The sequence below is a fragment of the Pyrgilauda ruficollis genome, unplaced genomic scaffold, assembly GCF_017590135.1.
Source record: "Pyrgilauda ruficollis isolate IOZ18807 unplaced genomic scaffold, ASM1759013v1 scaffold35, whole genome shotgun sequence".
NCBI classification, from domain to species: Eukaryota; Metazoa; Chordata; class Aves; order Passeriformes; family Passeridae; genus Pyrgilauda; species Pyrgilauda ruficollis.
In genome coordinates, this window is record NW_024524934.1 from 294428 (window position 1) to 318800 (window position 24373).

Consider the following 24373-nt stretch of genomic DNA (forward strand, 5'->3'; position numbering starts at 1 on the left):
AGTCCTGCGTTTTCTAGTTTCTTTGCCCACTGCAGGAGGTTTTGTGTGTTTGGGTTTCCACTGGGTAGTGTTTGGGATGAGTTTGCATTTGTTGCATATTGAGGGATTTCCCCCTGAGTCACTTAGTGGGGCTGTTGGCTTAGTCTGGGTACTCCAGAATAAGGCAGGTCCAAAAAACTCATAGCTGCTGCTGATTGGAGCTGCTCGTGCTCTTTTGGAAAGATGAAAGACCATCTGATATCAGTATCTCTCTGAAAGCAGGAGGAAATAGGGTTGGGCAAAACAATAATCTTGTGACTTTTAAAACTGTTATGGGTTTCCCATTAAATACACTAGAAGTAATAATTTTCTTCTGAGTTGTTGCCCATATGATTTACATTTCCATGTTTATAGACACAATCTTCTAATCCCTGTGCTTTCACTAGTGAGACAGAAAAGTATAGCTAGTTTTCTTTCAAATTCAGGGTCCCTATCAGGTTTGGTTTATGTTAGTGTACTAATATATTAGTGTATAATACTAGACATTCATATTTGAAGAAAAAACTAAGGTTTTATGGCTCATAACTTTTATAAGCTTTAGAAGGCTCTCTACTGAGATTCTTTTTAGTAATAATTCTTTGGATAGGTCTGAGAGCTAGCAGTTATTTTGAATACCTTGATGCCTGAAAGTTTAGGGGCATGATTTTTAGGTTTTTTCCTAAAAAGCTTTCAAGCACCTGACTGTCATCACTGGGGAATTTGTGTGCTTGGACATAACACACTATGGACCATACGTTCCTGCAATCAGGATAAAAACTTATGTACTCAGTTTGTTGGCGTAATTTGTTTTTCCCAAGCTGAGATGTTGGAGGGAGATTTGTGTGATAGTTACACAAAGCTGTTTGATTATTGTAGAATATCATATGGATTTAGACTAAAGGTTTTATGTATTTAAATGCACTTAAAAAAATCAGCACCATTTAGCTGACATACCTTACTGTTGTTGGCTTAAGTTAAGCCAAGCTGGTTGGTACAGAGCAAACTTGAATTGCAGAGGTTTATTCTGTTCATGCCACCCTTAGAGTGGTGCAAAGCTTGCTCTTTAAATGAGGAGTCTGTGTTGAGATTCACAGTAGAATAGGTATAAATATTGATGATGTGAATAATGTTATTTTAGATAAAGACAACTGGAAGGAGGGAGAGAGGAAGAGTGTGTTGATATTTTCTGTAACTGCAGTTGCAGCTCTTAATATAACTTAATAGTTTACCAGTGGAATAGTGTGTGAGGTCAGATGGAGCTCAGACTAGGAAATGACACAGTGATTCATTTTTCCAAAGCAACTTTGCTTTTCTTTTGCCTTTAAACAAATCTTAATTGGAAAAGAAAAGAGTAGTGTAAGTAGAATGCTTTCCTTGTTGCTAACTTTTCCTCCTGCTTAATTTTATTTTGTTGCACTGCAGTTAATGAATTACAAAAACCTTTGATTTAGTGGACAATCTTTTAAAACAAAGATTATTTTTTTACATGTACTGCCTTTTGACTTTTTCTTTTGACAGTAGGAACAAAAGGACACTTGTTTTTATATTCTTACTTGGCCAGAATACAAATCAAAATAGCAAAATAACTACTGCATTTAGAGTGTGGCAGCTTTAATAAATCAGTTAAATACTTCAGAGTTCATAGTTCTTCCTGTTTTCAGTATGGGGAATTTTTTATGAATGCTTTAATGCTTTACCTCGATTATCACCTTGAAGATTTGAGACAAAGTGTAGCACTGTTCTTTTTATAGTATCTGCAAAAAATTACAGAGTTCCTCTGTAAATCACTGGAAATTATTGGAAGTATGCATTCTTCAACAAAAATAACTTTTCACTTTATTACTCTCATTGATTTTTCGTTTTTAAGGAAGACTGCTCTGGAGTGCTATGACCAAATGAATAGTTGTTACAGACTGCTGTTAAAATGAGTTGGATGTTGCTTTAGAGTGGTGTGTATCTTCTGCCCCAAAGGATCTGTCACCATACTCCAGTTCAATAAGTCTCTGAAATAGCATGAGCTTCTAGCTGTGCAAAAGTTTAAAAGTTGATGAACCAACAATTTATTGTGCAAGGCCACCAGTGGCACTGCTTATGTAGATTTTCATAATGGATGGATTATTCATTCCAACAAGGCTACATGAAAATGGCAACTCTGCACTGTTGCTTGTATTGTTACAGAAAGATGCTTTTAGGAAATAAACTGTGTGTCCTATGGATGAAAGTATGCCTCTTTTTTCCATGCACTTTCCCCCAAACAGATTAATTGAGCCCACCAAAATTTAACTTCAGCAGAGCACAACTATAGCTTGTAGCTCAAAAGGAATTGAGAACTGCTAAGAATGGCCTTGATATAGACATTTAGTTTGAACTTCCACAAACTCATCTTTGTAGTTATTCCTAAGGGCACAGCACTAGCCTCAATCAATTTTGAATTTTATAAGCATAAGCATCTTTGATATCTTCTGTGGTATGTGGAAAACCATTACACATTTTTTTCAAAGGTGTAATGAATTCTGAATACTTGATACACTGTGGGGTGTTTCTTTTCAAATGTTTATAATTATCCCCTGCAGCTGAGAGCCCTTTCTCCTCGATGGTACGATCATAATACACTTGCATCATTTATGTTAGGTCTTTAATTCTTCTTCCCTCCTTCTGAAAAAACACTCCATATACTTTTCCTGGAACTCTAGTAGTGGTAGTAAAAGAACTCTATACCTCCTCCTCCTCTTGATCTTTTTCCCTTGATCTCTTTTCCCTTGTTTCTTCATCCATCTAGTACTTCCATTCCTCTTTGTGAGTAGAGAGAAGCGGTGGGGAAGAGGGAGTCCTCAGGATTAAGAATGCTCAGGCAGGATGTTATCTAATTCTTGAATCCAGGAGCTCTGTGAAAGGGTGTTGGAACTGGCCAAATCAAAGAAAGAGGATGATAATGGCTTGCATGTCAGGGTGCTTCTACAGCCTTCTCTGGATGTGTGAATATAAATCCTAGATTAGTTCATTGCAAATGGAACTTGCCTGTGTAAAACAGTGCAAAATAAAGGAGGTTGGATTGCTAAACAGACTATTGAATTACACTTGTTTTCAGTTTTCTGTATAAATTATCCTGTTATTTGCTCATGGATCAAGTCAAACTTGATACTGTTTTTATTCCAGATGATTTTGGCAAAGCACTGTCTAACTCGTTTGTCTCAATTTCTTCACCATGTTGGAAGTGTTTTTCTTTGATAGTGTGTCAAAGCTTATTGAGGTTTTTGACATTAACTACTGTATTAAATATAAAATATTGCATCCTAAAGTTGTCTCATGCTAGTTTATATGGCTGTTTTCTTTTGTCTGGGAATTTTACAGACATGTTGTAAGGCAGCTGCAGCTGGAAACCTGCTGCTGTGTCTTGGAAGTCTGCTGAAGTATCATTCTTTGTATGAGCTTTCAAACTAGTATTTGGCTGAAGACAGCATAGAAATTCAGGTCTGAGGTGCCAGAGTGTGCTGATGAGGAACTGTTTTAACTGAGGTGGTTTATTTAGTCAGTCTTGTTAAACTGTTTTGATTGTTCAAGCTGGCCTGACATATCTGTACGGAGCCAGGCCTCGTTGTAATCCTACTTAAAGGCAGCCTGTAGGCAATTTTCTTTCAAAACTGTTTGTCCACAGACAGAGACCTGCTTCTGTCTTCTGATATTTTGTTGATTTGTTATAGACTGAATATCATTAGCTGGGTACTTTACATTAGCAAAGCTAAGTTCTCAAATTAAGTATAATAGCACCTATATTATATAATAATTTAACACCTAGTTTCTTTAATATCCCTTTTCTTACAGGGATTCCTATATCTTGAAGACTTTGCAGTATAAATGCAAATCAATAACTTTGATAATAGAATTTATATGTGTAATATATGTGTCTCCTATGGCTAAAGGTTTAAATCACCTTAGAAACCTTATTATTTACTCCCTGACCTCATTAGGAGAAGATGGAAACTGTGCTGTCCTTACCAGCTGCAAACTCTTTGAGGCTTTGATGGCTGTTGTGATTGCCATTCCCACTGACAGGCTGTTGCACTGAAAAGAAAAGGAAGGGAAACGTGACCCCTGGGGCCGCGTGCGATACGGTATCGCAGCGCGGGACAGCGCGGATCTGCGCTCTGTGCGATTACCCGACACGAAATCAGCTGTGCTGTGCCAGAGCCAGAAAGCAGGAGCTTTCACACTTGCTGCCTGTTTCCCACTCATTGTCAAGCCCTGCCCTATCACTTGATAGACTTGGAAAGGAAGCGCAGAGGAAGCAAGTGCCACTGCTGGTTCAAAATGTTCCAGGGTGACTGGAAACTTTGAGCAATGGCCTGGGTGAGAAGAACAAGACCTTATTGACAGGGTTCAATCCTGGTTAAGTCTGTTTCCCATCAACTTCCTAAGTAATCACAGACTTTCTTTTTCCTCTCCTTTGCACTTTCTGGGTCCCCCACTTTCACCTCCTTTTTTTACATTTTATATATAATTTATGTTGTAGTGGACTGTGCAACCAAGGAGAACTTGGAAGTTTTATCCTCTCTGCTAAATCCTGGAGGAATTGCTAAAAAGATGACAGAAGTATTAAAGGTAGCTGTCATCTCTCCCTTTGTGCCCATGTTTTTTCCAGATTTTCCATCAAATATTCTTTGAATTTCTCCTTTCAGTAGGGCCTTGTTCTTATAATTTGATGTACATATTCTTCCAGTGAAGCCATGGCACATGTGGTGTGTTATTTTCCTGATTAACTGGTGTCACAGACTGCTATTACAGGGCTTTAGCCCTGTGAAGATCTGTGCACACGCATGTACATGTAGTGCAAGGAAAATGGAAGCTGAAACTTTCTTGGTTTCAAGGCCTTTTAGACTGTGTGAGACTTTATGAAGCATTTATACCATGAAGCAATTCCTTTTCTAATGCTGCACTTTTAAACACAGAGCAATGTGCAATGTGCACTGTACTGCCATTTTCCATACCCAGGATTTTGCCATCAATGCAGTAAGCAATTTCCCTTAGCAGTCCTGGTCCTGTAGGGCCTCCTAGTGCATCTAAAATGTCTTACTTTCGTGTGTTATTCTTCTTAGGCTCTCTATGAGGGGAAAAAAAATTAGTATGAGATAAAAAGGTTTTTCTTTGGAGCAGCATGCTTTTAAGGGATGATCAGAGGGAGATGTGTTTAGTTTTGCCCTTAAATGTCTCTGGCCATGATTATGACAGAGCAGATCCACATAACAGAGTTTAAACCTGTAAGCATAGGTGGCATCTCATTGTTTTTATGGTCTTTTTGTAACAAGTCATTTAGGTCTGTTGGAATACATTCACATATTGAAGGAACAAGCAATTCAAGAAGTGAGCGAAAGCTGCAGACTTTGGGCATGGGTAATCATTGAATTGGTTAGTGAGAACACTTTTGGAGGGGTAAACTTTGCTGGGTATGTGATGGTGTGTACACATTTATAAAAGTGATATGACTTACTGGTTTTGGTAATCCTGGCAATATCCATGCAAGGAGAATCCCCTTATTTTAGGAAAATGTGTCCTAGCACATGTTTTAAAGTATTTGCTTTTGAGAAGTTTAATAATTTAAGTTTGACAAGGATTTCACAGGAGGAAAAAAAACAAAGAAAACCCCCTAAAATTAAATGACCCAAATTCTCAACCTTCAGTGATATATATTTAAGATCTGAAAATGGCTTTTATTGTGTAGTTTAAATATAAGGAGTGCTAGGGATGTTTTTGAAAACTCTGTAGGTCAGGCAAGGCAGAATTATTGCTTCCTTCAGAAGCCTTGTAGAAGGAGTGCCTGGGCAAGGGAGACGCCAGTGTGACAAGGTGCTACAGAGGCATGTTGGTTTGCAGAGAATGCCAAGCTTGTACTATTTTTTTACATGTTTTTCCTTCCCTATCTCCAAAATAGTTCAAATTCAATGACTGTGGTTAGGATATTTTAGAAAGATAGTCCCCAGGCACTTCATAATGGAACTTGGGAAGAGATTCAAGAGATGGGAATTCTCAACCAGCATTTGTAAGCAAGTCATCTTAAAATATAATGCTTCATAGTCTAAAATTAACTAAAGAGAGACTGTGGTATTTTTAGGTCTGTGTATGAATCTGGAGAAATCAAAGTATAGGCTTGTTACCCGGTCTACTCACTGCAAGTTTTTTTCTTCCCTCTTTTGAGATCTTAACCAGTCCAAATCTCCCAGGCCTATTCACTGTGTTTCTAACATTTTCCTATATCTTGCTCTTCCCAGGATGGATCGTACTTGGCTGAGTTCCTGTTGGAAAAAGGCTATGAGGTGAGTGACTCGGTGACTGGCTGCAGGCTGATGGAGTCGTTTGGATGCTGCAGCTCCAGCCCGCTTCCTCTGCTTCTGTCCTTCTCTGTGTATGTTTTCCACTCCAGTCCTAGATAACAAATCAAAACTCCGGAGAGGAATGTGCAACATGGCCTGTAATCATGCCAGGTTATTGTACTATTTATCATCTAATGTCCACTGGTGGATTCCCTCTTCTCCTCGGGGTATAGCTGCTTTGCATGTTTCCCGCCAGCTCAGATAAGCAGTGACCTGTGTGAGCCAAAACTGTAAGGAATTAGGGAATAATTTATGATGCAATGTACCACATAAAGGAATAAGAATCTCTTGTTTGTTCTCTTTCCCCACCTCTATCTCCACAGTAAAGGCCCCTTTTTTTGGCAGTTATATTTGAGCAATGAAAACCTTGCATTTTGCTTTCTCTGTTCAAAAAGGAAAAAACAAACCCTAAAACAAATCCTGAACAACAAACCCCAAACAAGTTATACTTTGGTACAGTTACTTTCTATACCTTTTCTCTTGGATTAATTAATTATTGCTTAGCACATTATTTTTGTTTTCTTTTTCCTTGAAATAAAGGGAGTCTGATTCCTTCTTGCTGCATAATTTTCCCTGGCAAAATCACATTTCTTGTGGTCCAGCAAAGCAGCAATCACAGTGTTGCTATTGTTATGGTATGATTTGAGGAGTTTGAACTCATGTGGGCATAAATGTAAGAATATTTGCCTTCTTGATCATACAAAATGCTTCTAAAATGTATGATAATGGAAGGAAATGAGTTGGTCAAATTAATCTCCCCACAATGTAGTATTTTTGGGGACTTTAATAAAAGTTAGTGCTTGTTTTAATATTGAATTTTGTTGCTTCTGTTGTAATACTGCTTCATAGCTTAGTCAAAAGTCTCTTCTCAGCCAGTCTGTGCTTCCCATACTTTTGTACCAGGTTAATCTTGTCTTGCTTATTCTGTGTTTTCTTTTGCTTTGTTGATTGATTTGGTTATTGAAATTGGGTTTTAAGTTTGTAAATTTGTTATTTTTTTACTATTTTTCCATTCCATTTGGGGATGAGGGATATCATTGTGGTTGCTTTTGCTACTTTGAAGGCAAAAGCACATATTCTCTCACAGTCAACAATGAAGTGACAACAGCAAATGAAACATAACCCTTTCAATAATACAAAGGTTGCTATAGTTGGATAGAGTTCTTTCCTTCTCTTCTTCAGCTCTCCATCAATTTTTTGGACTTCTTTCCTGTGCTCCCATTTAGAAACCTCTGTTCCTAAATAACTGAATGCAAGCATGCATATGACAACTGATTGCCACCCTAATTGAGATGCTTTATTCAACTTCCTTTTCTTTTTAAAATTTCAATGTGTTTTAAGATCTGGCTCTTTTGAGAAAAATCCACTGATACATTCTTAACTAGATTAACCAGTCTGCACGCATTTTGGCCTGTCACAGAGTTTGCATTTCACTTGCGATTCACTGTCCCATACAGACAAAGGTACCTTTCATCAGTTTTCTTATGGTAATGTTGCTGTCATGGATTAAGCATTTGGCAGGTTTTCTTGCTCTTGTATGTGCATACCAGAATAAGGAGTGGGAGAAAAAAAAAAAGAAAGAAAACAACAAAAAAATCAGGGTTCATATGTGTTTTTTTTTGTTATCACTGGATGTAAGAAGCTCTCTGGATTTGTCTGTTTATTGACTCTTTTGAAGTCCTGGGACTGGTGCATTTAGCACATCTTGTTGGTCAAAGGTTTGTATCACAGTCATTGAGCAGACACAAAGCTCTTGCAAGCCCAGTCTTTCATCAAGCTTTTTAGCTGGCAAGATTTGACTTATTGGTCAACCGTTGAGATGAACATAAATTTTAGCATGACTTAATTCTAGAGATAGATAATTGAATGCTCAGGAAGTCTCTCATCAGAACTTTAAGCCAAAATATTTCATTTTGCTAGAAGAATCACAGAATAATTTAGGTTGGAAATGACCTCCAAGATCATCCAGTCCAATGGTTAACCCAACACTGCCAAGTCCACCAATAAACTATCTTCCTAAATTCTAGATCTACTTGTCTCTTAAATACCTACAGGGTTGGTGACTCAACCACTTCTCTGGGCAGCCTGTTCCAGTTCTTGACAACCATTTCTGTGTATAATTTTTTTCCTAATATTTAATCTAAACCTCCTCTGTTGTTGAGCTCCTCAATTTGCTTCCTTCAGAATAATTAGTTACATTAAAACTGCAAAGTCCAATATTTTACTCAACAAAGTAATAGTTTGTTTGAGTACTCAAAATATTTTCAGTATCATTTGTGAAAGTGAAGTTATTATGAAGGTGTCTTTTTTTGAAAGCGTATCTCTGTAAACTTGATGTGCCTATAAATTATTCACACAATCTATAAAGAATTCTTTTGGTTGGGCTTTTAATTACGTGTTTTTTATAATATATTTTCATAAATCCATAATTTGATGGAAATTTCTTTTGGGGGCCACATTTCTCATTGATCCTGAAAGTGCAAATGTTTTATTCAGTTATGGAAAGTTTAGTTTGAATTGTAGAACATGGTATGTTGTGAGCAATGTCACAGGACACACAAGTGATTTTCTGCAAGGAAATTGGCATAATAAATTTGGCCTGTAATTGCAAAAATGCAGTTATTGAGCTGTTTTACGTCTTGCCACCAAAATGTCATTCTTAAATCAGCAAACTGATCTCAATCTGCAGTTGTGTGCATTTCTTTACTTGGTTAAATTTTGACTTAAGATGAAATTAAAAACATTTTCTTTGTAAATAACCATAGCTTGTGTTATATGTAAAACAAAACTCCCCAGACTAAACCAAAACTCTTAACACTGCTTGTTCCTGCTTCTATATTCTTGCAAGTTAACATCAAGTGGAAGAGTAAAGGGATGGCCTCAACAAATTGAGTCCAAGGGATCACTTTCAGAAATAAAAGCCAGGGAGAGGTGGAAGACAGTCAGATGCTTAAGCTTGATTTCACTTTGCAAGCACAGCTTCTGCAGCTGGTAACCAAAGCTAACATGAATTTTGGCAGCAGGCATCATGGGGCAGTCTTACAGGACAGGAGGAAACGGTCAATGTTTGAAAAATTTTTCTAATGTATTAGGCACAAAGGGTCTTTTCTTAGTGTTACTCAGAACCAGGGTAGCTTTTTCTTCACCAGCTTATTTATCGTGGCAGGTTGAAGGAAATTCCCAGCCTTGGTTTCAGCCTTAGGCTTCTCTGTGTCTCTTGCAACCCACTGGAGAACAGTGACTCAGAGGTCTACAAAAGAGCACTGGCTGTTCTGGCTGTTCTTCCAGCACCCCAGAAATGAATGACAGCTCATTTTTAAAATACATTTGGGCCTTGCAGCTGCTGCTCCTTCTTTCCCCTTGTCTCTCCCGTCATTCTCCCCTTCTCTTCTCTCTGCCCACTCTGTCCTTTCCATAGCCCCATCTCCTGCTTCTCCTGCTGTTGCTTTTTCTATGCCAGTCTCTGCCTCCAGGAAGACTTCTGTGCAACCAAGGAACAATGGTTTTCTTGGCATTCACACATTGCTTCTCCAACTCCAGTAATGTCGTCAAGCCTCACTCACTAGGAGATGGTGCTCTGGGGCAATTCATTGTGTTTTCTGTAATGTGTGTGATGTTTGGGCTGTTAGTGGTGTCAACAAGGGAGAAGGGGAAACCACTCAATGGTGCTAAAGTAAATATGACAGCACCTGACCTCATCTCCCAGTGTCATATTTGGGAATTGGTTAACTGTCCATCTTTAGGAACAGAGAAGAGCTCTGATTACCTGATAAAAGGCTTAGGCCACATAGCTGAGAATTCTGAGGGATGGTAATGAACTCTTTGCTCTTAATGCTTACCACTTTTCCATTTTTCCTCCTTCAATCCCCAGGTGCATGGCATCGTTCGTCGGTCCAGTTCTTTTAATACAGGCCGGATTGAACATCTCTATAAGAACCCACAGGCTCACATTGAAGGAAGTAAGGCTTTGTTTTTATATTTAAGGTTATATGTTATATTTAATCTGGGCTATTTGTTTGGTGGAGAAAGATCGCTAGGAACAGGAAGGGAATTGAGTTTTCTTCTGCTGGTGTTAGCTTGCTGCTCTGTCTCAGAAAGAAAATTGACCATTTTTCTCTGAAGAAGATGTGGCATGAAATATGGATACCCTTGTATGTGTGAGTTTTTAAAAGTGGAAAATATGTGAGGGACCCAGGAAAGCACTTTATGTTGTGTAGAAATGCTGCCATGGTTCAGAAATAGCTGGCAGTAGCAATTAGAAAATGGCTGGGCCTGGAAAATGCTATGTGAGGTTAAAAATACTGAGATTTCAGACTAGTTAAACTAGGGTTTTTTGAGGTAGTTGTCTTAAGTACGCCACTTGTGTTTCCTCATGAGCTCCATGGTGTCTGATGGAGGTGAGGGTTTGGAAGCAGCCTGTATGAGAACATGCATAAGACATGATCAGTTCTTACTGATGATAAGAAGAATGAATCTTTGGACCTCTGAATTTCTGCACCCAAGGAAGGGAGTACCTGCTTTACCAGAAGGAAAGGCATTGCTCGTGGAAATGTGCTGACAATTTACTGTATTCTGTTATCAGTGATAATCTGGATAGTTGAAATTATTGCCTTTAGTGTACACATGGCAAAAAAAATTGTTTTACCTTAAAGGAAGTTAAGTTATCTCTTAATGAGAAACAGCTCAAATGTTGGGTCACTCCAGTTCAGCAGAAGGATTGAGCACTTTAACAAGGACACAGTTCTCCATGCTGTGTCTATTTTGTAGAGTTGTGAAAACTTTCCTAATAGTCCAGGATAGTATTGTCCAGTTTAAGGTATTGTTAACAACCAGTATCTCCATGGTGTAAAAAGTCATATCTTTGAAGTCTGTTGCACGCCACGGTTAAATGCAGCCTAATTTTGTCAGGTTAAATATATAATGCAACTTACAGATTTCCTTTGGTCTTTGCTTGTAATTTTTATTTTAAAAATGCTTTATTTCTGACATGGTATTGCCCCTGATTAGTTGCTACTTACTGTGCACTGCTCATTAAAGTGTCTTATTAAGAGATGGGTAGAATTGAACAAAATATCTTTATGAAAAATACTGAAGTCTATTTTTCTGTCAAGAATAATAGAAGAACTGTTTCCCATGACTTGCTTTCTTGGCTCACAAGATAGAATGAATAAAATAAATTGGACTGTACATTGTGAGGATCATCTTGTGGTTATGAAAAGTGATTTGAGAAGACAACGTAGATCACAATAAATATATATACAAACATTTAAGGAAAGGGATGGAAGGAAGAAAAGAGAAAGGAGATCTTAATTTTTCCCCCACTTCTTATCTCATTTTCCTTTAACTGAAGAACATAGCCATATGAATGGGAGGAGGAGGAATTGGACTTGGAATCTCAGGAAAGGCTGCTCAGTGGAAACTGTTTGAAAACAATGGGTTTCCAGGCAGTACTGGAGGAAGCAAAGAAGCAATAGTGGTTGATGTGAGCAAACCCTAATTTTATCTTTGCCATGTGTGTTTTTCCTGTGAGGAATCAATTGCATGGTGCAAGATGGTGCTCTTCATAGACAGTGAACCTCTTTGCATGAAAAAAGTAGAGAGCACAGGAAGGAAGACAAGGTGCATCCTAGAGCCAGCCCTCCAGCTTGCTTGCCAAGGTGGTTTTTAGATTGGATAATATTACTAAAGCCCAAAGGTTCTGACATTTGATCTGTGTTTATGAATCTGTGCACCAAATAAACTCCATTTCTAGTAAGTCTTTCTGCCTAGCCTTTCACTCTTGAAAGACCCTCTTTTTTCATGGGTCAGGAGGGAGCATAGCTTCATTCCCTGCTCTCCTTCAGAAAGGCCAGTTGGACCAGATGCTTTGAAGACTTGATGTTGGACCAAAATTAGCACTCTCCTTGAAAGCATTAAGTGTTTGGTATTAGTGGGCTGGTGTTCCTGTTTCCTGGGTCAGCCCAGCTGGCAGCCCACCTTCCCCTGGGAAGCTCTGAAGCTGCTCTCTGGCCTAGGGGTCATGGCAGGACTGCATGTCTTTGGTGTAGGAAGAGGAGCACAGGCTCTGACGTCTCTTTCCTGCCTAGCATCAGCTGTTAGCCACAGCTTCAGCTGGGTCTGAAGTCTCTTCAGAATGCCCTTTTCAACTGATGTTGATGTGAAAACAAATTTCAGGAATGTACCATGGCTGTATTACTTTATCAACCTGAAGAAACTCATGCACATGTTAAATGGGAATGTACAGGGTTGAACATCTGGGAACCGTGTGATCTGTTAACTTCCTTGCTGTTTTATACTGTTAAAAAAAAAAGAAAAAAAAGGGGAAAAAAAGCCTAAACCAGCACAAATAATAACAAGGTTCACATATCTCAACAGCAGTTAAAAAATGGACTGTGGATTCACATCTCTTGTAATAAGCCTGGTATCTCAACACTAAAAAAAAAAAAAAAAAATTAAACTAAAATCTATATAAATACAGCAAGTAAACATAAACAGCTAATTCATCAATACTTACAACTTTTTATTGGAAAGATCTGTGAATAGCAGTATGCTTGTTTGATTTTTCCATTTTGTTTTAAAAAAGAGCAAAAAGAAGATCTGTTTTGTGAATTTCACTTTTGCAATATCTTCTTGTCAGGTCAGGGTCTGAAAACAAGGACAACTTGATAAACCATTGCAACTTGCACTTTAAATTTTGACAGGAGCTGGTTTCAGCTCTTGCGTTCTTTTTTACACACAAATTAGAAACTGAAGTCTGGAAAGGATAAATAACATCTGTATCTAAGCAATTTTGAGATTTTGATGTATAGCATCACAAACCATGTTTCGTTGGCAGTTAAATGGTTCTCTTAAATTCCCTTCCAGTGTGCATCTGTGTTTTTTTAAATAGAAAAACAATAGTAACAAATGCAGCAGGTTGTACTGAAATATTATTTAAATGTTCACCTAGTAGATACCTTACACATTTTTGTTCTGTTGTGAAATTACTCACAGTGAGAAATTAAAACATATGCAACATTTTGGGAAGGAGAGAAAAGCTACTGATGGATGCTTAAGAAGTTAAGACATTTTTGAGTGAAAGATTGGAAGCCCAAACTAAAAAATGCCCTATTTTTGTGACTGGAATTCTGTATCTGATATTGAAATTATTAATACAACCTGGGAGAATTAAGTGTAAGCTACTAAACAAATTATATAAATGTTGATAGATAAATAAGATGATTGAAAAAAAAAAAAGTGAAATGCTATTCATTACTCCTGTGTGGAAATGTATTTTGTGGTTAAAGCAGGGGAGAAAAAAAACCAAGCAAAACCAAGTTTAGCTGGTGATCTCTTGACTTTTTCCAGTAAACGTTTACTCAGACCTTGACCTGAAATAGGATATGGACCGAAAATGCATAATTGTTCTGAGATTAAAGTGTATTAACTCTGTATTCTTAAACTCTGAAGACATGAAGCTGCACTATGGGGATCTCACAGACAGCACCTGCCTGGTGAAGATCATTAATGAAGTCAAACCCTCTGAGATTTACAACCTGGGAGCTCAGAGCCATGTCAAGGTGAGTAACCTTCTCTAGCACTGAGAATTGTGAATGTGTGGTGATGAGGTTGGTGTATTACCTTGCTTACTTTAGACTGCAGCATTTATAGCAGTTTGAACAACTGTTAATTTCATCAGGTAAACACTGCCTTCAGTCAAGACAGTCATGTTTGCTGTGGTGCTAAATTACTGCACGAGTTTGCTACTCAATATATATTATGATGTCAGAAGAAGAGAGGTTAAATTGTCATTGTCAACAAAATCTGCATGTTTAAAAATCTGTTTTTTCTGCCACGTGAAACAACTTTTGCTGTAGACCTTGCTGCTGATCAGTCCTAGCTGAGAAATTAAACAGTGTACTTAGGCCAAGCAGTACTTAAAACAACATTATTTGGTTTGTTTAAAATCAATACATATATCAGAATGCATCACTGCTATAAAGGCTTCTCCTATACCAGTTTTCACGCAGGTGATACTCTTTGAAATATTGACCTACAAACAGTAGGTTACTACCTGCAGCATTACGACACTTGTGTTTACAAAAAGTCAAGTTAGAGAAAGTGGAATAAAAAGGAGTAATTAAAAACTAGTAGTTTGACCCTGGCAAGTACTGCTGCAGCAAAAGGATGGAAAATGAGTAGCAGAGGCAATAACTTTGTGGTTTACATTTATTAAGGTACACTGCCATAAAAGCTCAGTTTACTAACAAGTGACCACAATTTACTTGCAAAATCCTCATTCATAGTTCACAATTACAAACTGAAGCTGATGTTCAGGTAGAAAGTTGTCATTAAAATAAATTGTGTGTCAGTCATATGTCCTGTCCTTATTGTGTGCAGTGTGTAAGCATTCTAAAGTAATATTTCCTGGCTCCTCATGAAGTGAGAAGCTAAGGAGTATTTAAGCCTCCTGAAAATCAGTTTGGCTTTAGTTTTCTGAGTAAGCCTTGCCACAAAAAGCGATGTGTTGTTCCTATCACTGTAAGCCTTGAAACGCAGCAAAAGGAAATCACACGGAAAGACTGCAGTTATTGACAACACACAGAGCAGAATACAGACATGAAATGAGAATAAATCTGCTTTTAATTTGCTTGCATGATTGAATTAACTGTGTTAACATGGGTCTGGTTTATTAACTCGCGTACAGCAGGGCTGTATTAGTCCAAGGGCAGAAGATGGCCCAGAAGATAACTGAACTGCTGCTTTGCAGAGTGAAATCTGAGCCAGCAAATTATGCTGGTTATTTGCAGTCCACAGCTAGGTGTCTCAGCATTCCTTCTCTTGAACAGGTTTACTGTATAGCAATCTCTGTGGGAATTACCTGTCCCACTTAATTTGGGACTAGAATGCTAGTACCATGCTAACATCATCTACTCCATGTGCCTGTTGCAGCTACAACAGCTGAGTCACAGCACTGGGAGGGCACAAAGGGGTGGTAGTGGTGCTTGTGCTGCTGCTATAGATTCTTGGATGATTCTGCCATGGGTTATGGGAAGGATTATTCCACAAATCTCTCACTGCATGATTAGCTCAGCTAGTTAGAGCATGGGGCTAATAATGCCAAGGTTGTGGGTTTAATTCCCATATGGGCCATTCACTAAAGAGTTGAACTTGATCATCCTTCTAGGTCCCTTCCAGATAAGACTACTCTGTGACTCTGAGCCAATGCAGATCTGGCGCTGACTCTTGGCCTTTGGATATCTAATGTCCTGGAGGACAATGAAAATGGCTCTATTAGAAGCTGACCTGGATACAGCAGGCTGATACTTAGGCAATGTTAGTGGTCCTATGGGAAGCATAGATGAACTTCTTCAAGGTGTGCTTGCTTCCTAGCATTTCCAGTAGTACTTCTGTTGTTGCACTTGAGGAGAGAAGATAAGCACCCCAAGTCTGTTGACTGAGGTGTTCGGGAGAACTTGACTTGGTTATTGGTAGGAGTTAAAAACAGTCCAACAGTGTTTAGCATTTTAAAACAATTCCCAGTGTTGAGAGAGGGAGTAGAACTTGGCCATATTTTCAGGTGAATGTCTTCACTAAACGGCTGTTAGCATTAGACTGTGGTTATATGAACTTAATGGGTTTGCTTGTATGCATCATGTTTGGGGAAGGAGGGAAAAGAACTTCTAATCTTAGCTTGCTTCACATTCTGGTCGCTTTGAACCGGTGACGTCTTCAGGATTTTTTTGGTGGTGTTTGTATTGGCTTGTGTTTATGCAGAATAAAGTTTTCTATCACTCTCACTTCCAGTTAGTTTATGTGAGCTGTGCTGAAATGAAGGAAAATAAAATCGTAGGAAGTTGGTCTGGTTTCCTGTAGGAAACCAATGAAGATGAAATTGGTTCTTGGAATGAACCCACAGTAGTCTGGGAAATACTGTCAGAGAAGACGTTTTTCTGAATCATAAATAGTGAGGACTGTGACTCATAAAGTAGGTCACTGGGAGGCTGATCTGATCTTGTACATGGGAGAAAGTGAGAGAAGACTGAAACTTGTTCCTTATTAAAAGCAGTAAACTCAACAGGATGATATCATCAGTAGGAACAAATTACCCAGTGCGCATTGCTGTCTGTTTTGGTGAGAAACAGGGATTAGCTCTCTGCGCTGTGGCTTCACCATGGGATGTTCAGAAAACAGTAGCACATTCACTTCATGGCTACTAAATAAACAGCTTGGCCTCATTTTCTCTATCCAGTCTTTATATGTCCTCCTGCTTTGAATTGTAGTTCTTTGGGAATCTGGTGAACTGACCATGTTATGTTTTTCATTTAATTTGGTTTTATGGGGTTTACAATATATTGATTCTAAATTATCTGTTATTGGGTATAGTAGCATGCAGATGGCTTAATCTAAATTCTGCTATCCATAACTCTATATTCATATCCCTCTGCTGAATGTCTTCAAAATCAATTATCCAAATGTAAGTAGTCAAAAATGATGTAAATGTCTATTTTTGCACATCTTTCAGAGGAGGCACACACACAGATATAAAGTTGTAACTATTTTCTTGAAGGACAGATGATCACATCAGTGTTTGAGTGCACTGTAAAATTTTGTTTGCTTTGTGTTGTACTGAACTAGTGAAGCTGGCAAGTATTTTTTGACAAATTTCTGAATCCAAAAGGCAGTGTAACCTCAGTAAAAGTTATCTTGCTTTTAGCACTTGAAACTTTTTCAGTGTATCTGAGCAGTTGAATGTGGGCTGGTTTCATGGCTTGCTGTCCTAGTAGTATTAAATAGCCTGGTTGGTGCATAGGTCTTCAGAGGCCAGGGAGGAAAATTCCAACTTACACAAAAGCCTGTGCTCACCCATGTCTCTTACTGCATCCTGAATCTGTAGCTGGATGCTGGTGGTGGGAAAGTGGGATATGTACAGAGAGGGGAAACTTGAAGTACACAAGCAAAAGTTTTCATCATATAATTTCAACAGAGTTGCAGAATGGTTGAAGGTTGGAAGGGACCTCTGGAGACAACCTAGTCCAACCCCGTTACTCAAAGGGGAGTTATCTAGAGCAGATTACAAAGAACTTTTTGCTATCAAGTGTTTAATAGGATGGAGACCCCAAACCTCCCTGAGCAACCTGTTTCCTCACCTGTTCAGTTCCTTCACTCTTACAGAAAAAAAACTAACACACACCACCACAAATTTTCATATTTTTAAATGGCATGTTTCCTATACTTCAGTTTCTGACCATTGCCTCACCTCCTGTCACTGTATACTGCTGAGAGGAGTCTGTCTCAGTCATCCTTTCCCATCCCACTCATCAGGTGACACATCAGGGAGATCACCCTCTGAGCTTTCTCCAGGCTAAACAACCCCAGCTCTTTCAGCTTCTCCTCATATGACAGATGCTCCAGTCCTTCAGCCTTTTGTGAGCTAAAGCTACCCTGACCAGTTCTTCCTTGACTGTAAGAATTGTCTGTTCATGGCATTTCCCCTTGTGAGCTGTTCAGTCACCCACATCAGGTTATCAATGCCCTCCAGAAACCTTCTGGCTTGTGCCTGCTCTGTTGTCCCCATAACAGATATCAGGATGGTAAAAATCACCCTTGAGGACCAGAATATATGGAGGATGAGCTTTCTTAGCTTACCTGAAGAGTGCCTTATCTACTACTAAATACATCACATTCTAAAGCCTGTTTGCATCCCCAGACTCCTCGTGGTCAGAGGAATGTGAACCATATGGGAAACAGGGCATCTTTTTCATTTCCTATCAGTCTTTTATGGGATGCTTCTTCCTGCAGTTGTAATTGTGGTTGTGATAATTGCTGGGGGGAAATGGTGCTGTGCAACTTTATAGTGAAGAAGGTAGTGTTTGGGTCACGGCATGGAAGCTGGCATCCTTCTGTTTAGTACACAAGTGAATCTAATAATTAAAACTGTATATAGCTGGCTTTCTCCTGCCGGTTTTATCAGTGATGTTGTAGGGGCAGTACTCTTTCCCCATCACTTTTCTATCCATGCAGTCAGTAGAGCTGAAAATCACCTATGACAAAGTCTGTGTCGCAGAGGATGGTGTCGCTCTGAGGCAGTCTCGCATGAGGAAGGCACTTCCATGGCACATCTGCAGTTAGCTGTGAGGAAGGTCAAGGCACTAAATAACTTAGCACGGAACTAAGTACTGGAGTCTCCTGATTGCAGAGTTCTGGCAATGTTTCAAAGTCTCATGCTGCTCAATAGCCAGGTTTGAGAATGTGCCCTCCATACAGGAGAGCTCTCTATTAAAGCTCCTTATGTTGGAAACTCTTCAGTTTGGTTTGTCTTAGTTTTAAATATCTCAGTATCACTGAACAAAATAGGTCTTTCTGATTGCTGTCATCTATTTGATGGATTAGTTCTGAAAATAATTCTTTTGCACTGGAGATGTGTTTTTGTAGTATGGTTCATTAAACAGGAGTACTTCTCTCTAATTTGTTGGGTTGGGTTTTTTTATCACACATAAATATCATTAGCATATAAATCTTAATGATGCTACTTCTGTTTTTATGTGCTAACTGTACGTATGCGGTTTAGTTCTGATACTGCAATGCTTTCTCATGGCAAAAAATAGTGTTTGGTGTTGTTGGGCACTTGGACTTTTAAACTTTCTTTTTTCATTAATACAATATTGCTTATATTAAACTGTAGGCAAAATAATTAAAATAATTAATTGTAAAGTTTTTCCAGTATTTCATTTCTAACAAGGCTGATAATTGCTTATAATTGCATAATTCACGGTTTATGTACTGTACCTTGTGGTTCTTATCATTCAGTATGCTGTTTTATTATTGCATGGGTTTTAAGCTTCTTATGAATGTCACAGAAGCTTACAGCTTCTGAGAAAATGAATGGATTTTTTGTATGTTTTATAGAAGAAAAATGTTGGCTGTTCAGTGTAACAAGATCTAGTCTAGTTAATTTTAAAAAATATTAGCAATACTCTGTAGAGATGTAGTACAACTTATTCACAGGAAAAAATATGCCTAACCTTAATTTTATGTCATTAGGGAATTTTATAGCTGTGCTTTATAGACTATGTTATCGTCTCGATATGATATCAAATTCCTTCTAATTTAGCACGTGTGGCTGTTCAATTTGTTAGCCAAAAGCTGAGTTTTCTAACCTGATTCATGCTATCAGACTATGAATATAGAGCCTTTTGCCCTAGGGTATCTCTGATTAGTGTGGGACCCCTGTGTGGGGCTGACAGGTACCTGTCAGTCTCCTGTCATCTGTTTACTGGTGGTAGCAGCTCGTAACACCAGCCTTGGGAACACAACCTTGCTGGAAATTTATTGTGCTAACCAGCAAACACTGTGTTTGCACAGGGCTTTAGGTGGTGGGGTCTTGGTCCTTAGCCAGGACAATTAGGCCTTCTGCTGTAAATACAAAGGAATAAAAACTAGCTGGGCTACCTTCTATCCTGCAGAGTGTCTTAGTGCTTTTGCTCATGCTGGTACTACCCAGGGTGTGTGATCTTGAAAGGTGCTGAACTGTCTTAATTTAGTTCAGCACACCCTTTTAACTGCTTTAACTTCAGACTGTTGCAGTTGTTTAGATGCTCTCCTGAGTTTTGTGCAGGATGTTGTGTCCTTCTGGGATGGAGTGCACCAGAGGGCAGAGTAAGCCTCTCAAGTGATTCTTTGAAATGCTTATATGTGTTGTTTTGCTGTGTACCTTAAATTCTTTAAGTAATATAATTCCTTTTGAGTGGTCAGATTTTAGGTAGCTTTACCGTTGAAATATTTTAGGCAATGCTTTTAGTGTAAAATGTGCAGTACCTGTTCAAACAGATTCTGTGTGGCCTGGAAGGAAAGGTAATTCCAGTAATAGTTAGCAATTGGAATTATATATGTCTCTTCACTTGGTTCACTAAGTATTTATGGCAACTTTATACAATCCTGTAATTGCAGCTTATATTGTCAGACTAAATATATTTAAAACCAAGTGTTAGCAAAGAACTTAGTGCAACTATTAATTTTATTAAACAGATTAACTTTAATAGTTAACTATATATGTGTTATAGCTGTAAATGCTATGAATACATAAAAAACAATGGAATAATGCGCTCAGTGGTACTAGTATTTATTAACAAATTCAAGCTTTAACAAATTGCTCCCCAAACTGAGTACTATTTATGTTAATACCAATTAGAAAATTAAGGCATTACGTTTATGGGTATATTTTAACTACAGAAGAGCTTTCATGACCTCTGCTGCAGGCTGGTATTTCCTCTGTGCCCTCCAATTCCACATCTCTCATTTTCTCCTTACCTTCACCCTCCAGCAGAGCTCCTCCTTTTCTCCCTACTCTTGCTGTGAACTAAGGTGTTCTTTCCCTCTCTGTAGAAAAATACACAAGAATTCAAATGCTTTTTGGATCACAGTGACATTATTTATAATTCCTGTTAAAAGCTTGCACTTTTCTAGTCTTTCATTTTGCTGTTTTATCTTATGAATCATTTCCAGGGTAAACGCTGAAGCACATTCCTACAAATATGTTACTTAAGTGTATTGGGAAAGCAGCCATGTGAAAAAAGTAGTACTTAATCAGGGATGCAAAAAGGACCAGACTGAGCCCCGAGACAGGACTTTTCCATATGGTTTAGTAATTAAAGAGCAGAATGTGCACTGTCGTGGATCTGTAACTGAAGATTAGAGATTTAAGAGAGAGTTTTTTTGCAGCTTCAGTGGGTGTCTCTCGCATGATATTTTACAAATGCAAGCTGAGGACTTTTTTCAGCTGCTGTTCTTGTTTTGTGCAGTCACATACAAAGCAGGCTGAATGCTGTGATGAATGAAGTGGTGTTTATCTTTGTGACCCTGATGACGGGTAAAGTACCACCTCCTTCATCTCATGCTTTGTGTGTGGTTTCTACTTGGAGGCTCTGTGATTTGACTTCCTAACTGACTTCTGAATTTTAAGTCTGGTGTAGTGAAGGGGGACAGCCGGTGAATCCATGTTCTTTCAGTGCCGTGGCCCCAGTTACAGCTGGATACCTGCTGAAATCAAACCCTCAATGAGCTCTGCTGCTGCATAATGAAATTGCAAATTTAAAAATAATTGCTTTAAAGCATATTTTATGTAGAGCTGGCTGATAAATGGAAATTTGTTAACCTGGATTCCCTTTTCAGAGAAGAGTGGTATATCATATAATTCTACTTTTGTTTGCAGTAATCGTATCTCTGCTGTTACTGTAGCTATTTTTTTTTTTAGTACAAAAGTAATTGCTGAAGTGGTTTCTGCTTCTGGGCATGAGCAGGGAGGAGTGATCAAAAACTTCCCTGAGAGTTTTCTTCTAACAGCTGCTGCAGGGGAAGAGAAAGGTGGGGGAAAGGGAAGGCAAAACCAGCTGTGGCATTCACAGCGTTGTATTTCTTGTGTCAAATAGATGGCAGCAGAGCGTTGTACACAATGGGGCAGCTCCATCCTGGAATGGGAATGGGGGGGAATGACACTTCAAGCTGACTTGTATCAACTGCAGCCTTGAAAGACTTGTCGTTTGGCATAAAATAGGGAAGAAAGCTACTATTGATAGTGCAGGCGCATAGAGGATGAAGAAGGGTATGAGATGCTAAAAGTACTGAATTTCTGGAGTAGTCCCAGGTGGCAAAACTTAATCTTTTAAGGTATGTCATCCACTCATGCAACATGATTGAAATCAGCTAACATAATATGCATGTCAAAATAAAGAGACAGAAAGAAAAAGAAAGTATTCACAAGTTGCAACTGAAAGTGATATACAGCTGCCTTGGGGTACTGTAGGAGTTGGCCAGAAAGCCTATATTTTATTTAAGTGAGTTAGAGAAAGGAAATGTCAGTCCTCAATCAGGCAAGCATTCTTTGGTAAGGTTTACTTAAATGTCAGCATTCTTAGGAAAAGAGCTGCAGTCTGTTCTGCTCTGATCCCCAAAATTAGATTTGCTATTAAAATGGGTCAAGCTGCAGATCTGTCTCTAGAAGTGTTTGATTAATAAAACTAGTCCAGGGTTTGGCTTAATATTTATTAAGCACAAAATTAATGGCTGCAAAATAGCTGCAGTCATCGTAGGCATTAACATATTTTGTTTTATGCTCATCTACATCTAAAATTTTGGAGTAGGGCAATCCCAAAATAAAAGGTGGAATTGAAGGCTTTGATGTCAATGATTGCTCAAGCCCTTAGATTTTAAGGTATCGTGGTAGAAAGATGTAAAAGAAGTTGAGAAATTATTATTAGTAGTATAGCATGACGGGTCAAGAAATTGTGTCTTGGTTAGAAAATTCAATAGGGGTGCTATGTTATTTTGTAATATATTTTATTTCTCTTACTGCTCTGAGTGCAACCATCCTGGCTGAGCATTAGCTTGAGTGGTTATATTTATGATAGACCTCGTTAAGCGTTTACTTTCTGTAAACGTGCTTTTTAACCCAGCTGCCTGAAAAACTATTGCAGCAGCTTGGGGATATCTGGCAAGTTTCTATTTTGATAAGAACTTGTTTCTCATATAATTATGTTTCTTTTCCCCTGTTTTGATATTTTAGTGATCCATCCACCCTCTTCATCAAGCTATTAAGAAACCCAAACCACTATGTAATTTATTTTTTACAGGTTTAAAGAAAATTATATTTGACTCACTTTGAAGTGTTGCAAATTGTGCTAGCTGCTGCAGTTTACTGGGATTGGAGGGTAACACAGGTCTGCCAGAGTGTAGGTGATTTTCAGTATCGTTCATCATACCTTGTGGAAAGTGTTAATATAATGGCTCTGACTTTTGGAGCTTTTTCATTGTGCTTAAATTACTGCTCATGCAGAAGAAGGGGCATGTCTCTGTGTGTTTTGGTTTTTTATTCTTTTGCTTATTTTATTATTGAATTTCTTAAAGTGGCAATTTTAAGAAAAATCTAGGCATAAAAATTATATACAATACCTGCTATATGAATATGGGTCAAGCTATGAAACCAAGGAAATGCTTGTGATTTTTTTGGATGAGTAATAATATGAAGCTATTTTAATACTTTTTTTTCTTTTACTAAATGTTAAGTCTGTTATATAATTTAAATTTTTTTTCATTGTGTCTCTGAACACACTTCCATAGAGACATATTAAAGTTCTTGGAAGAAATAACATAGTTGTGTTTTCATATTTTTACAAACCATTTACTAAATTGCTGTTCTGAACACTGCAAATGGAAGCTATGAAAAATCTGTGACTACGCAATAATACATGCATTGCACTGATTGTCTTGATGAATTAGGTTGGCAGAACAAATGCAAACTTTTTAAAATAAGCAGTTCCAAAACTTTCTTGGTAATTCTTCTTGAGGCTAAATGCTACAGACTGCTATTGAAGCCAAACCTCATTGAAATATTTGCAAGGGGGTTAGTGGGGAGGGAGGGTTGTTGTTGTCTGTTGCCACTTTTCCATTGAGGCAAGGATATTAGCTTGAATGACATCATTTCATTTTCTCAGTTTTGAAATGGTGCATTTGCATAACAAAGCAGTATTTCTTTTTTTCCTTCAGTTTCATTAGAACTGTCGGGATGTATGTGTGTGTGCATGTTTCCAGTCTTCTTGCTGAGTAATGCTAGATTTGTTCTTTGTTCTGTGTAAGTTTGGCTTTGTGGTTTATGCAACTTTAAAAATGTATGTATATCTTCTCAACTTCCTTCATCTGTGGATGAAATAGACTGTGTGTCTTAAAGCTTCTCAGTGTTTTACAGGCATGCAAAACAAGAGAAATAAAGTATTTTCTGCGGTAAAAAATGGTTTCATTTATTTTGTTAGTGTGGAAAACAACATTGAAAAAACCTAAATCACACAAAACATTTCTGTGAAAGAACTCTTGCAGTGAGACGTGCACAAACTCAAAGAACCCCTATGATTTAGAATGGCTGTGTGGACAGGAGTGACAGAACAGAGATTGATTCCACTGTTACAAAAAAACCATGGACACAAGTTTCTATTTTTCCTTGAGCATTTTAGAAATTGAAG

At 38.2% G+C, this 24373-nt stretch overlaps 1 protein-coding gene across 2 annotated transcripts in view; it reads left to right on the top strand.

The window, feature by feature from the left end:
* The window catches only part of GMDS (GDP-mannose 4,6-dehydratase), a 409290-nt gene that overhangs the window by 55145 nt on the left and 329772 nt on the right, over window positions 1-24373 (top strand). For both annotated transcript variants that reach the window (XM_041475417.1, XM_041475416.1), the window contains exons 2-4: window positions 6282-6326; window positions 10255-10342; window positions 13833-13942. In XM_041475417.1, the coding sequence (XP_041331351.1) occupies window positions 6282-6326; window positions 10255-10342; window positions 13833-13942 (243 nt within the window). The remainder of the gene's footprint in view (window positions 1-6281; window positions 6327-10254; window positions 10343-13832; window positions 13943-24373) is intronic.